Source organism: Ipomoea nil, unplaced genomic scaffold, assembly GCF_001879475.1.
Source record: "Ipomoea nil cultivar Tokyo-kokei standard unplaced genomic scaffold, Asagao_1.1 scaffold1334, whole genome shotgun sequence".
NCBI classification, from domain to species: Eukaryota; Viridiplantae; Streptophyta; class Magnoliopsida; order Solanales; family Convolvulaceae; genus Ipomoea; species Ipomoea nil.
In genome coordinates this window covers 770,577-786,234 of record NW_017617762.1, presented here as the reverse complement: position 1 = coordinate 786,234, position 15,658 = coordinate 770,577, and the positions used below count along the sequence as shown (strand labels likewise).

The 15,658-nt window shown below is 36.8% G+C and overlaps 1 protein-coding gene across 1 annotated transcript; it reads right to left on the bottom strand.

Annotated features, from left to right (window-relative positions):
* Positions 1–4,470: 4,470 nt before the first annotated feature.
* Positions 4,471–5,527, bottom strand: LOC109185585 (agamous-like MADS-box protein AGL80). The gene has a single exon (XM_019335524.1). The coding sequence runs from the start codon at positions 5,270–5,272 to the stop codon at positions 4,550–4,552; it is 723 nt and encodes a 240-aa protein (XP_019191069.1). The 5' UTR covers positions 5,273–5,527; the 3' UTR covers positions 4,471–4,549.
* Positions 5,528–15,658: the final 10,131 nt, after the last annotated feature.

Genomic DNA, 15,658 nt, shown 5'->3' with positions numbered 1-15,658 from the left:
TCTGGATGGCTTGCTATTATGCACAAGAGACCTCCAATTAAGCTTCTATATGCTATAGGATCAACTTTTTTAGCAATCATCTTTAGACAATTTTGTGGAGGTTGAAATTGGTGTTTTAGAAATTAAGTTTGCATGATTCCAATTCAAATTTTTGGACTAAATTTCTAGCATACTTCTCTAGTGATATGAAGTATCCATAAGAACTTTGTTTAACCATTATAATTGATAAATAAGACTTATCTACACCACATCGATTCTAACCCTATTTGAGTAGGTACTGAGTCAATCCCTTTTGCATCTTCACTTGACTTATTTGTCTTGGCTTCAACTGGTGCAATTATTGATACTGATAGTTATTTTGAAGTAGCAGTATTATAGACATCTTCCATATGATCATCTACTACCACACTTACAGACTCCATCTCGATTGATATGAGTAAAGTGTGCATGATACTTTGAAATGAATTACCTATTTGAGAGAGAAGTGGGTTTTTTTAAAGAAGAATTATATGAGCTCAATTCTTTAGAAATTCTTGTAGAACTAGGCAAGGTGTTCCATGGCCAAAATGAACATACCCATGATAATTGAACAAATGTTTGAAGGTTTTTGTGTAAGATATATCAGAGTTGACATAAGCAAGCCCTATTGCTTAAAGCATTATGTATATTTGATGGCCAGTAAAGTAAATATATCTTTACAATGAAAGATTCAAAGAGTAACACCTACCTATCCCATGCAGGGATCGTGCATTAAATATTATTGTATCATTTCCCAATTACGAAAATCAATTTTTCATTCATGTGAGGATTGCTAGAAAAATTAGCAAAAAATAATATTTAAGTTGTCATTTTTGAGCTTTGTTTTTAGTGGGATGTACCCAATTTTGGTTGAGTCAAAATGGATTTGAATTCTCCGAGTAGAGGAGATGAATTTCAAGAATAATTGTATACTCAAAACAATATATAATGGGTGAATGAGAATTCATTTTCAATCTATACTAGAAGTCTAATGTTTGGCTAAGCCTCTACAATATGACTAAGACTCTATACTACCAATAATTAAGTTGATAATGACCAGGGATCGAGTCTCACCAGCGGCAGTGTGGGAGCAACCTCTCAAAGTGAGGGGGGCTCCTTGTGCGCAATGAGCACCGGTCTAGCCTCTATGGTTCATGTTCAGTTGAGTCACCATGATTTACATCCTCCCAAATATTCTGTCGGGCCGGGGTGTGGGGGGCCCTTAGGGTTGGGGTTCAGCCTAAGAATAATTAAGTTGATAATGTCTACCAATAAAGTTGTCTAATGATCAGTTTGTCCATCGAGTAGATATGTATGTTGAAACGAATCATGTTTATCATTTGAGACTTATCTTTTGAAGTTGAAGTCTTTCAAAATATATAGTAGTCTCTATTAGTGTATAACCTCTTCAGATTTCGTCTCTCTACCAAATAAAGAACTCTACTATTAAAGTCTTGTTACTGAATGACAATGTTTATTGAAATTAATTAATTTTGTGTATTAAAAAAGGGAAAATAGCACTTTTTACCCCTGAGTTATATACTTATAGCACTTTTTCCCCCTCAATTATTTAGGTAAGCACATTAGCCCCCTCAGTTATTCTAAAAGTGGTATTTTTTCCCCCCTGATATATTCAATTGACATTTATACCCTTAAAGTAAATATTTTATTTATTTTACTTCTCCAACAAATTATTGCGTATACGTAGGGATGACCACGGTTCGGTTTGAATTGAACCGGATACTATAGCAATCGAATTAATAGTTTTCGGTTATAATTCAGATCTAGAATCCAATATTTAAATGTCAATTTATTAAAATTATGTATCAAAAAATTGAATCTTGAACCGTGAACTGGCGGTTCTGGATCCGATTCGCGATTTTGAACCGTCTTTATTTTAAAATTTTATTTTTTATTTTAAAATAGTATAAATTCAACATTATATATATTTTATTTTTTCAGTTCGGAACATGAACCGTCCGTTCTGGTTCACGATTTTAATAAACTCTAAATATCAGATTTTGATTCTAAATTGTAATTGGAATATTTCGGTTTGGTTGCTATAGTGTTTGTTTGGTTTGAACCAAATTAGGGTCATAATTTGTTGGAGAAAAAAAATAAATTAAATATTTAGTTGAAGGGTAAATATGTCCATTTAACATTTCAGGGGGGAAAACAGCCACTTCAATAATTTAGGGGGCAAAAATGCTATAGGTATATAACTCAGGGGGAAAAAGTGTCATTTTCCCATAAAAAAAACTAATTAATTTTGTTAATTAACTCCAATTAAATAGGGGTTTAATTATAATTTCTATGTTCTACCTATTACAGTTTGCTATACATATATTCAGAGTACTCAGATTATATGTAGTAATTCATCGTATTTAGAAAACCTGAAGCTTCAACACGACAAATCAATTTTAACACATAGTGTACATTACATATACATTCAATTTCATTATCTCATAAATTATCAATGTGTTTTTGTTGATCAACAATTAGAAAATAAGGAAAATATGTTTTGTCGTAACAAGTGTGTAATAATCTCAGTTGTCCATTTGGGATGATCGGACTAACAATGGTTGAAAATAAGGGAAAATGTTATAATATTTTTGTAATTATTATAAATTTTAGACTTGCACTAGATTAGTTTGATAGTCTATTTGTTAATGACTAATTGTGCACTTTTTTTAGATCTTGAATCCATTCTTAGTTATCAATAAATTTACTCCCAAGTTTGTCTAGTAAATGACCAATGTTTATAATAATTACAAAAATGTCAGTACATTTTTCTTTTCTTGCTTATTATTTTCTTACCATTGATCAATACAGATAAACGGATGAGATTATTTTACATATTTAATGAAAAGACATGTTGTTTTGTATGTATATATACAGTGAAATGATTCTTAAAAATAAGATGAAAAGCATAAAATATTTTCCTCAGTCCGTACTAAACATATCCTAATATTTTTCAAAGGTTTAACGGTATCTAATTAAATATATGTTTTTAAGGCATTTAATAAAACCTTTAATAATAAACCATATAAAGATGATTGAGTATTGATCATAATTATTGTGTTAATAAAAAATAATTTAGGTCATAATAATAAATAGTAACATTGATATGATATATATTGACCATCAAAATCAAAAACTTAATTAAACACAAAAAGTCGTTTAGAACTAAATCAAAATAATAATAATAATAATAATAATAATAATAATAACTATAATCAAAAACATTATTCTTGATATATATTTAAGATGTCACTTCTTTGCGAGTTCCCTGATACTCGGTCCTTCGATTTTAACATAGGATCAATATAAATCATAATAGACCCTGGTTCTGACATTTAATTTAGATCTTCTCAATAGCTAGTATCTAGGCAGTAGGCAGTAGGCACTAGGCACGATCAGAATTCTAATATTTTTTTGAATGTTATTAACTCTATTACAATATAGTATTTGTTCATATATACTTTCTTAATATACTAAAGAACAAAGAATCAATGCCCCCAAATTCCTCAATATAATATACTTGAAATTTACTTAATGAGAGTATCCCCAAAGATAGCAATAAAATAGTAAAATGACAAAAAATGACAAATTTCGTCTCCAACAAAATGGTAAAATGACACATTTTTGCCCATCATGAATAGTGTTGTGCAAAATATGGTGCAACCCGGTTCATCTAAGCTATTTTTTTTTTTTAAATTATACTTATTTTGTCTCTGTTCTTTTTTGTTAATTCACTTTGTATTATCCTTTATTTTGTTTTTATGCATTTTTTTTGGAGAATATGCATTTATATATTTTGTTAAATACATATATAAAAGTTTTATTGAAAGATTTCATCAAGATAATTAAAACAAGAATAATATTGAATATAGATTAATTAAAAATTAAATTACATAAAACATAATTTTAACAAAATTTAAATGTTTACATACAAAATTAAATTTTACTAACATATTATTATTTACATTACAAATTAAATTTTATATTAAACTAATCAAATTTAAACTAATAAACTTTTAAATTGTGAAATCAAATTATTTTAATATAAAAAGGGAAAAGGAAAAAAATATAAATGAGCTGACAGATTTGTTTTTTGAGGGCTCACAAAAAAAATTTATTTTTATAAATTCATTATTCGCGTTCTCTTATTGTTTTTTTGGTTTTTCCCCATCAGTTCATCACTCAACTAAAAAAAAAAAAAAAAAAAAAAAAAAAAAAAAAAACCTCTTAAAATGATTAATGAGAATGTTCTAAGGCAATATGTAACACAGAACATAACAGAGTACATATACATGCACAAACATAAACAAGATCGACTTCAAATTTAAAACAACAATATGGGTACATGATTATAACATTTATATATGTATGTTTATTGATCGATGCATCTCATTTTAATACTAATAATAATACTAGTAACAATTATAATAATAATAGTAATAATTGAATGTTGTAAATCGGATGTAATTAAATAAAGATAGAATGCAGATATGATATGATATGATCTGAATTAAGGAAAGAAGGCGCCACCAGGTGCAGGCCACATAGGAATGGGGTGATGATTCTCATTGAAAGGTGGCATCATCATCTCCTCCGCTCCTCCTCCGCCGCCGCCGCCGCCATGCTCAAACCCCATTTGCTGATTGTTACTCATCATCCACTCCGCAAACCACTGCGGCGGCGGCCTTTGCCCCAAATCTATCCCCTCCTCCTGCGGCGCGGCGGCGGCAGGCTGAGACGCCGCCGCCGCCGGCGGAGCAGCCTTCTTGAGATCCTCCATCTTCTTGCTGATCTCCTTGAGCTTCTGATCAAGCAGCCATGCGAGATCGTTGAGGTCCGTGAGGATTAAGCTGTGAAGCCCTTTCCCCGTCAAGCACTGATACATCACCTCCGTTATCTCCTTCTCCCTGTTCTCCTTGTGCTGCTTCTTCAGCTGCTCGCTCGCCTTGGCGATCCTCTGCCGGATAAACCCCTCCTGGTTCACCATCTTCTTGCTCTGCTCCATCTCCGGCATCCGCTTGAACTGCGCCACCACCCGCTGCGCCCCCGCCGTGCTCGGCCACACCTCCGGCTGGTTCTCGTACGGGCTGTAAATGATCGCGCAGGCGTCGATCCCGCACAGCGTGCTCAGCTCGCTCACCTTCTTCATCAGCCCCTTCTTTCGCTTCTTCAGCGTCGCCTTTCGGGCCGAGTCGTTGGTGATGAAGGCCAGCTTCACCTTCTTCCGAGTCATCTCTGATCTGATATTCAGAACAAAACAAAATTAAGCCAATAAGAGTATGATTTGAGAATATGGAAGCAATTGCATTGTTCCTTGGAATGGCATTTCTTATATATACTAACATGGAGGTGGCGCGTAATTAATTTGGAAGATTTTGGGATTTTAACATAATTGGAGGCGGAATACCAATTTTTGGAAAGAATTTATTACCAAATATTCATTTTATCTTCCCATTTTTCAATGCACATCTTCTGCCAGTTCGAAATTTTATTCTCCTTTTATTCATATTTCAGATAAGTTTTTTATTTTTTATTTTTTTATTTTTTTATGGCCTCCAATTTAGTTTACCGTTGGAATGTTATAGATTAAAGTTAATATGCATTCCATTGCAAATTTGCAACGTTAGATGTTTTATTTTATTTTTTATTTTTATCGAATTGGTGAGTATATTATCTACTATATTTCTTCTTCTCTTCTCCCTATGTAGTATATATATATTTCTTCACTCAAAAGGTTGAATGACTTGAATCCCCAACTTCAAAGCCCCCTCAAACTCCAACCTGACTTAGAGGATGTAAATCACGGTAACTCAATGACTCAGTAGAGCATATATAGCTACATGGCGATGCGCACAAGAGATCTGTCCACTTTACGCATAATTCTAACCTACCGCTCCCGAATTTTGAACCTTGATTTTTTCTCTTAATACTGTTTACTGAACTAGTAAGCTACTCGTGCATGCAATGTATTATATTTCAGTTACAGGGATTAGTAAGTCTATTACAATAATTTACAAAAAATAAATTTATATAGATCTTCTACATGAGGATCAATTGTTTAACAATGACGGATCATACAAAATAAAATCAATTTTTGAATAAGATTAGAACCTACAACCAAGGTTCTAACTTAAGGTTTTAGATATATTATGTATACAAATTCATCTTGTTAAATTAGAATAAATAATTAGCCAATGGTAACGCATCATTTTACATATTATTATAATTTATTTGAATATGCTAGTTGAACATTTTATTTAGAAAATTGTTATTTTTATTTATGAACAATCATTATTTCCCATATCTGGACAATTAATTGCTGGAAACACGTGTGTTTTGTTCAAGTAATGTGTTCAAAAATTTCGCATCATCTAATAAATGTTATTTATCCTTATTTCATTTTCAAGAATGTAAATATTCTTGAAGCTAAGGTGATGTGGATTCTTTCAACGCACTTAGGAATGGAATTGCAATTGGTTGGGAAGAAGGAATTAGGAAGGAAAATATCGGAATTGCAATTTAGTGGAAAAAAATAAGGTAGAAATAATGTAGGAATTCAAATTACATTATTTGGTAGGGATGAATAGAATTATGGGGATGAGAATGAAAAAGTGATATAAAGACTAAAATGTCCTTGTATAATGATAATAATAACAATCAACAAGGGTATTTTTGTCATTTCTTTCATTTTTCCTTTCTCACAAATATTGAATTGCAATTCATGGGGGTACCCCATGAATTGCAATTCAACAAAAGAAGGGAATTGCAATTCCCTCCCACCAAACACTGTAATTGAGGCCCTCATTGAATTACAATTCAATTACAACTAAATTACATTCAATCAAACGCTTTCTTAATCTTCCATGTCTAGTCCTGGCTGGAATCTACTTTCGTATGTCCTGCAATCAAAGAGAAAGCCGATTTAACGGTAAAATGATCCGTACTTGAGTGAGAACACAAAAGTGAATCTTCTTGGGCATTGCTGAAGTTGATAGGAACCACCCAGATGAGGTCAAGTGTTAAGCAGTAGTATTCTCTGCATTGTTTTAGTTTATTTCTGTTATATTTATTCTCCTTTAGACTAGGACTTTTATGTTATTTTCTCTTCCATGTACAATATATATACGGGTACATGTTTATGCTTGAATACACATTATCTTTCAAATTCTATATGATATCAAGAGCCTCTTCATGCTCCTACGAGTTCTCTAAATTTTTTTAAAAAATGTATTTTTACTCCAATGGCTATCACAGAAACCACTCCTATCATTCAATTGTCTGCCCCTACTCACTTTCCCATTCGGCTTACTGCCATCAACTTTCCGGTATGGTGCCGTCAAGTTCATTCTACACTTATCGGCCTTGGTCTCCTTAGCTATGTTGACGAAACGCTCAAAGCACCGGATGAGTTTTTAGATGCTACTCATACAAATCCAAATCCTTGCTATACGATTTGGTTTCGCCAAGATCAGGTACTTGTGAGTGCTTTACTTGGCAGTTGTGCAGAGACGATCCAACCTATTATTTCCTCTGCCACCACTTCTGCTGATTCATGGTCTCGGTTGGTTTCCAGCTACGCTAATGCATCCAGAGGGCGTATAATCTCCCTAAAAGCCAAATTGGCTAGAAACCCAAAGGGATCTCGCTCTGTAGTTGATTTTCTACAAGATATGAAAAGTATTGCAGATGACCTTGCTTTAGCTCAAAGCCCCATTAGTGAAGAAGATTTGGTCAGATCATTAGTGTCATTACTCAATTGGGTGATGATTTTCATCCAATCCTGGCAGCTATTCTAGTACATACAACTCATATCACCTTCGCAGAGCTTCATGACATTCTCACAGATTACGAACGATCACTGAAACACTCTGCTGATCAATAATTATTATTGGCTACAACAAATGCCACTCAGAAGCAATCACCTAAGGGCCTGTCGATTGGGAGATCTACGGGGGGAGAACGTCCATGACGTGTACTATGCTCCAATCGTTTCAAAACCACAAATAAATGTTGCAGTTCAATCATCCCCGATATCCTGGCATCATCGCTTTGGCCACCCGTCAAATGTCACTCTCAAAAAGTTATCAAAATGTAACAATATAAATTTTCAGTCTTCCATTATTGATAATTTTAGTTGTTCATCTTGTCATATTAATAAAAGCCATAAATTGCCATTCGCAGAAAATTCCCTAGTCAGTTCAAAACCTTTACAATTAGTCTACACTGACGTTTGGAGTGCCTCAAATAAATCTATAGATGGTTATTTGTATTACGTAATCTTTTTTGATTTTTATACGAAATACATCTGGCTATATCCTCTCAAGAAAAAATCTGAAGTTTTCGTAGTTTTTCCCCAATTCAAGGTCTAGTTGAAAAATATTTTGACCTTATATTGTTTCTATTTTTTCTGACAACGGGGGTGAATATATAAAACTTCTTCCAATGCTTAATTCCTTTGGAATTTCACACTTCACATCACCGCCACATACCCCGGAACATAATGGCATTGCCGAGCGGCGTCATCGCCATGTGGTTGAAACCGCCATGTCTTTGTTACATGCAGCATCTCTTCCAAAGGAGTTCTGGTCATACACTGTCCAAACAACAGTTTATGTCATAAATAGGCTTCCCACACCTATTCTTGGAAATAAATCTCCGTTTGAATGTTTATATCAAAAGCGTCCAAACTATGAGCGGTTAAAATGCTTCGGGTGTCTTTGTTTTCCATGGTTGAGGCCATACATGAAAACTAAGTTACAACCCAAATCAATTCCGTGTTTGTTCCTAGGATATTCTACTTCATTGTTTGCCTATAAATGCTGGGATCCAGAATCAAATCGATTGTATATTTCACGGCATGTGAGGTTTATTGAAACAATATTTCCTTCGGTTACTTCTACACAAAATTCTTATGCCTATGATAAACATATGCCATATTCCCTCATTCCACACAATATTAGTTTGCTTCAACCTCTAGAATCTATTTCTTATAGGAATGGTCCAGGAGATATTGTTTCATATGCTAATAACAATGCTCCAGTACAATCTCTTCAACAAAATTTGCAGGTCTCTCAATCCAAAAATTTAACTCTATCATATGAGGCGTCTTCTTCCAACAATAATATATTAGCGCCATCTCTTCTGCAAAATGTGACCGCTTCCTCCTCTCAGGAACCCACACATCAGACAATATTAAATTCCAATCACTCTGCTTCATCCTCAGAACCAAACTGCCATTCATCTAACACTTCTGCGTCCAGTTCTAATCCTACTCCAGCTTATGTTTCGAGTCAAACTCTGTCCCCAACCCGTCCAAAATGTACTCGTAAGCCTAATCCTAAATATTACAATTCCAACTACATAAACCACACCACTGTTCATCCGTTGCCCAACTCTCTTGAACCTTCTACTGTTGGTCAGGCCTTGAAGGATCCCCTGTGGCGTGAAGCTATGGACAATGAATATGCTGCGATGCAGAAGAATGAAACTTGGGTTCTTGTGCCAAACACTGGTCAGCGAGCTATAGGCTGTAAATGGATTTTTCGTATCAAACGAAAATCAGATGGTACGGTTGAACGCTATAAGGAACGTTTAGTGGGTAAAGGTTATTTGCAAGAACCTGACCGTGACTACTTTGAAACCTTTAGTCTGGTAATGAAGCCGGTTACAATCCGGGTAATTCTCGCTATCGCGTTAAGTCATCGGTGACCTATTCGTCAATTAGGCGTGAATAATGCATTTTTGTATGGTACACTTCATGAAGCTGTCTATTTGGAACAACCCCCGGGTTATCGCGATGTTCAATTTCCTTCACATGTTTGTAAGTTACAGAACGCGCTTTATGGCCTTAAATAGGCCCCTCGTGCCTGGTACTTAGAATTATCCAATTTCTTATTGGCGTTTGGGTTCAAGCGATCAAGGGCTGACACATCTTTGTTTATTTATGTATCAAATGGTACTGTGGCTTATTTTCTGGTGTATGTGGACGACATAATTTTAACTGGTAACAATACATCGCTTTTGGATAAGTTTGTTACCGTTTTAGATCACAGGTTTTCCATTAAGGATCTTGGCGCTCTCCATCATTTTTTGGGCGTAGAAGTGGTACCTACCTTCTCCGGCATGTTTTTATCTCAAGGTCAGTACTTAGTTGATATTCTCAATCGGTTCAAAATGGAAGGGGCAAAGGAGGTATCCATGCCTATGGCTTCAGATATTACACTTCAGGCCAATGACTCTAGGCATGTGATAGATGCAACAAACTATTGGCGTCTAATTGGTTTGTTACAATATCTATTGATTACTAGACCAGATGTGTCCTATGTGGTAAATAAATTGTCTTAGTATATGCATGCGCCTAATGATGTTCACTGGCAAGCGACAAAATGTGTGCTTCGTTATCTAAAAGGCACGTGTCATCATGGCTTATTCTTGAAATATGAGTGTCCTATGGTGCTAACAGCCTTTTCAGATTCTCATTTCCCCAATGTAAATGACAATGGTTGATCCACTACTGCTTATATAGTTTATTTTGGTACAAATATTACATCCTGGAAGTCTGTTTGTCAGAAAACAGTGTCAAGGTCATCAACGGAAGCTGAGTACCGTGCTTTGGTTCATGCAGTAGCTGAGCTAATTTGGGTTTAGAGTTTCCTTCGAGAAATCGGTGTTAGCTTATCTCAACCACCAAACTTGTTTTGTGATAATTTGGGGGCTACATATGTGTGTAAAAATCCCGTTTTTCACTCACGAATGAAGCATGTTGCCTTGGATTACTTCTTTGTTAGGGATATGGTAGCTGGTGTTTCTCTTTCTGTGTGTCAGGTCTCTTCTCATGATCAAGTGGCTGATATGTTAACTAAGCCGTTGGGTCGTGTGTTGTTTCAGCGGTTTCGGTCCAAGATTGGCGTAACTGATGGTTCCTCCATCTTGCGGGGGCGTGTTAAGCAGTAGTAATCTCTGCATTGTTTTAGTTTATTTCTGTTATATTTATTCTCCTTTAGACTAGGACTTTTATGTTATTTTCTCTTCCCTGTACAGTATATATACGTGTACATGTTTATGCTTGAATACACATTATCTTTCACATTTTATATCAAGGATGTTGTTTGGAAGATGCCCTTCAAGGCCATTAATGTTCCAGGCAGTGTTACAAAAGCCCTGCCTAGGCACCGATTAATCAGCGCCTAGGCGCTAGGCACTAGCCGGCCGGCACACGTATCACCATAATTGGTGGTCTAGGCGGCTGGCTGGCTAGGAAAAAAACTAGGCCGCCTAGACGCTGACCGCGTAGGCCTCTTAGGTGCTAATTAGGCGTCCTAGAAACCGACTAGGTCGCATAGTTGGCCGATTAGCTATTTTTCCATTCTTTTTTTTTTAAATGGGTTATTTCACTCAAAACGATATTGTTTTGAGCGAAATAACCCTAAATTGTTCAAACTCTAGATTGTTTTTAGGTTAAAAATATTTAATATTTTAGTATTAACTATTAAAGTATTAAATAGTTTATTATTATTAAGTCTTAAAAATTAAAAAAATTTAAACAAATTAAAAAAAATACACAGGTATCGATTAATCGCCGCCTAGGCGCTAGGAGCTCCCCGAGCGCATTTAGAAATGTAGTGGCTAAGTTTCATGTGCTCAGCATTTGCAGGGATCTCCTAGGAAGAGCAACCATGGCCATATCACCCAATCACCAATCTTGCAAAAGGTTTATGGAATCGCTTTCCACTTAGCTTCTTTTTCTAGAATGCTTCTGCCTTTCACAATACTTCTCCACCCCCAGGAGCAGTTGCTAATGTTGTTGACTTTAAAGAAATCATCATCTTTAATATATTTGTCTTTTAAGACTTTGACCCATAACTTGTCTTAGTTAGTAGCAACTCGCCACGCAAGCTCCGTAAGGAATGCCAAGTTCAAATCTTTAGCTCTTCTAAGCCCAAGGCTCCCCATCTCACGGGTTTACAAATGTCAGACCAATTCACTGTGTAGATCTTTCTTGTGCCCTCCGCGTGGCCCCATAGGAAGATCTTGCAAATTTTGTCTATATCTTTACAGGTACTCATCGGGAAAGCCATAGATTGCATGATGTGTGTCAGGGTCGCGACAAGAGAGGATTGGACCAGAACTCTTCTTCTTTCCATACTAAGAGCACTAGCTTTCTAGGTGGCCAACTTTTTCTTAATTTTGTTAGTGACCGACGTGAACATATCCTTTGACACACGCTTTTCAAACAAAGGGACTCCAAGATAAGAGCCCATGTGGGAGGTGACGGGGATACCCATGCTGGTACCAATGCACCGCTTTAAACCTACACTGGTATTAGGTGAGTAGAAAATTTAAGATTTAGAAAGGTCTGCCTTTAACCCGGAGGACTAGCTAAGCCTTTTTAAGTAGTCCATCATAATCTTAGCTTGGCGTTTCGAGGCTTCACTAAAGAGCATGAGATCGTTTGCAAAAAAGAGATGTGAAACACCAATCCTTCCTCTAGTGACAAAGATTGGCTTCCAACTCCCTGAGGACACCTCCCGTTGGATGTTGTAGGGCAGTCTCTCCATGACAAGATTGAACAAGTAAGGTGTCAGGGGGTTACTGTGGCGAAGCCCACGTCCTGACACGAAGGGAGGAAGACGGCCACTATTCTAGAGGATCGAGATGCTACTTTCTCCTAGGGAGAAAAGAATGAGCTTAATAAACCTTCTCGGGAATCCAAAGCCCTCAAGAGTCTCTTCCAAGAAAATCCAGTCAACACTGTCGTAGGCATTTTGAAGGTCAACTTTGACCACCATAAGTCTCTTTCTCCCAAATTTCTTGTTCATTGTGTGTATGATCTCCTGAGTTAAAATCACATTGTCGAATATAGAACGACTCGAAAGAAAGCCGTTTTGATGGGGGCCGATCAACTAACACATGATTGGTCTCATTCTTTTGACAAGGACTTTGGAGATTACTTTAATGGCCATGTTGAGAAAGGTGATATGCCAAAAGTTGACGGCCATTTCGGGGACGTCCTTCTTCGGGATAAGGGTAATGAAGGCTTGAAGCAAAGAAGTGTGGACCGACCCATTCATAAGGGCTTGATTCACAAGCCTAGTCGAAGCAGGACCGATATCTTCCCAAAAGTTCTGATAGAATGCTGCTGGAATGTCGTAAGGTCCGAGACTACCAAACTTTTTCATGCCGTAATTTGCTTTTTTAACTTCCTCCGTTGAAGCTCTCCAAACTTGACTATTGGCTTAGATCCTGGTGATTTTTGTGACTCTTCAATAGCCACTATCTCGGACTCCCGACCCTGAATGACCTTGTCAAAGAGAGAAGAGAAAGAATCAGTAATGTGATTAGATAAGGTGGTAGGATCATCAGTTCAGTTCCATGGAGTCTGTCCGAGATGCGGTGAGGAAGAGGAGACTCTTGATCACTTATTTTGAAGGTGTGACGAGGCAGTGGCCTGCTAGAACCTCTGCTATGCGCCAACTGGGTTCAGTTTAACAAGTCACACTCCACTTGGTCTTTGGAACAAAGAGAATTGCATGGGTTTGACGTCCTAGCAATGATAGATGGAAGCTATTTTTTCCCCACATGCTCTGGAGTATGTGGAAAGCTTGGAATGAATTTGTCTTTTGCCATGTGGTGATTCCGGTGAGTGATATTGTGTTGCGTGCTACGAAGGGAATCGAGAAATGTCAACATTTTGTCCTTAGGCGTTTTAGTCCTTCTGTTGGGAAACACGTTTGGGTTTGCTGGTCCCAACCTCGCTTGGGGTACTTCAAATTGAACAGTAATGGCGCCAGAAAAATCTGCTCGAGCATTGCAGTGCGGGTGCTGTCTTTCGCAATCATAACGACACTTGGATTGTGGGGTTTACCACCAAAATCGACGCTACTAGCTGCTTTATCGCGGAACTTTGGGGTCTTCGGGAGGGCCACCTCGTCGCAAAAAACCTTGGACTAGAAAAGATTGTCGCATAAACTGACTCGGAAGCCATGGTTCCAACCTTAAACAAAGAGACGGAGTCTAGACCGGATGCTGAAACATTAATTACAGACTGCAAGGCTATTATGGAACAATTCCAAGAGTGTGAGGTCATTCATGTTTTATAGGAAGGAAATCAATGTGCATACTACCTGACCAACTCTGTGTGTGTGTGTGAGCGCGCATGTGTGTGTGTGTGTGTGAGCAAATTATTCTATGGACCCGGGTCCAAAATACACAGTTTAGATACTGAATGTTCACAATTAATTTTGTAAAAGGTAAATTATGAACATTAAGTATGTAAATTGTGAATATTCAGTACGTAAATTGTGAACATTCATTATGTAAATTGTGTTTTTTTGGACCGGGTCCACCTTGGGTCCCGGTCCATGGGTATGACTATTGGTGTGTGTTTGTGTTGTGATTATTTATGTTATGGATCAAAGTTATAAACTCCAAACCCAAAACAATTTCCTTATGAAGCCCAAATTTTACGTCCATAGCCCAACTAAGAAAACCTAAACCTAAACCTTTGTTACTGACATAAAAGTTTTTAGATTTTCTTGTGTGCTTCTTCTGTAAATGCCTCTCTCAAGCTGGTCTTCTCTCTCTACTAAATAGATTTAGTTTACTTCTTGTGTACAATCATCTCTAATATTTAACCTTTTCAATATTTTGAATCGTTTCCAATATCCTTGTGAACGATGTTGATAAAAAGTCATAATCGAACCATGCTTCCAACAATGGAACTCATTCTATAATCCATAAAGTGGAGTATGAGCAACAAATCTAAGGAAAAATTCATCATCAAATAGCTACGGATCTGTTAAGGTAACCATGAATATTTTTTTTTCTAATGTTAGATTCTTCAATTGCTTCCCGCATATAGAGATAAATTTTTTTGAATTATAATATTTTAATATACCATAATAATTTGTTTGCTCCACCACTTTCATTGGAATGACTATTAGGACTCTATGTATTTGAGTTTAATTATGATTCCCTATTCCAGTCTCTCGGAGACTTCCTTCTTATATATACCTGTAATATGTACATTGTATTATTTCATTAAATACACAACTCTATTAGCTCTCATCTGGTATCAACTAAGCTAGAGTTTTCTTTCCAATGGTTGACAAATTTGTTAATTCCTCTGAACGGGTCGTCTCTAATGCTCCTATCTCTTCCGCTATGTTGGTGGTTAATTCTTTATCCACCGCTCACCACTTCATCAGCATTAAGTTGACCTACAAAAACTACCTGTTTTTGAGAGCTCAGGTTGTTCCTTTTCTTGATGGTCACGATCTTCTTGGATTTGTTGATGGAACGATCAATGTCCTCCAACGACCCTAACTGGCGACGGCGAGGATACAGCAACCGCGCAGCTCAATCCGGCGCATCGTGCGTGGGTCCGGCAGGATCAAGCCTTATTGTCCATGTTGATGTCGTCCTTCTCCGATGAGGTCATGCCTCTCGCCATCAGCCACCGCACCAGCCGGACTGTCTGGACTGCTGTGGTTGGTGCACTCGCGTCGTCTTCCGATCCCACTCCCGGGATCTCAATCTACTCGGACAATTGCAGACACTTGATCAAGGAGACATGTCCGCGGCTAACTACATCGGCAAGGCTAGGGTATAACAACCCAAA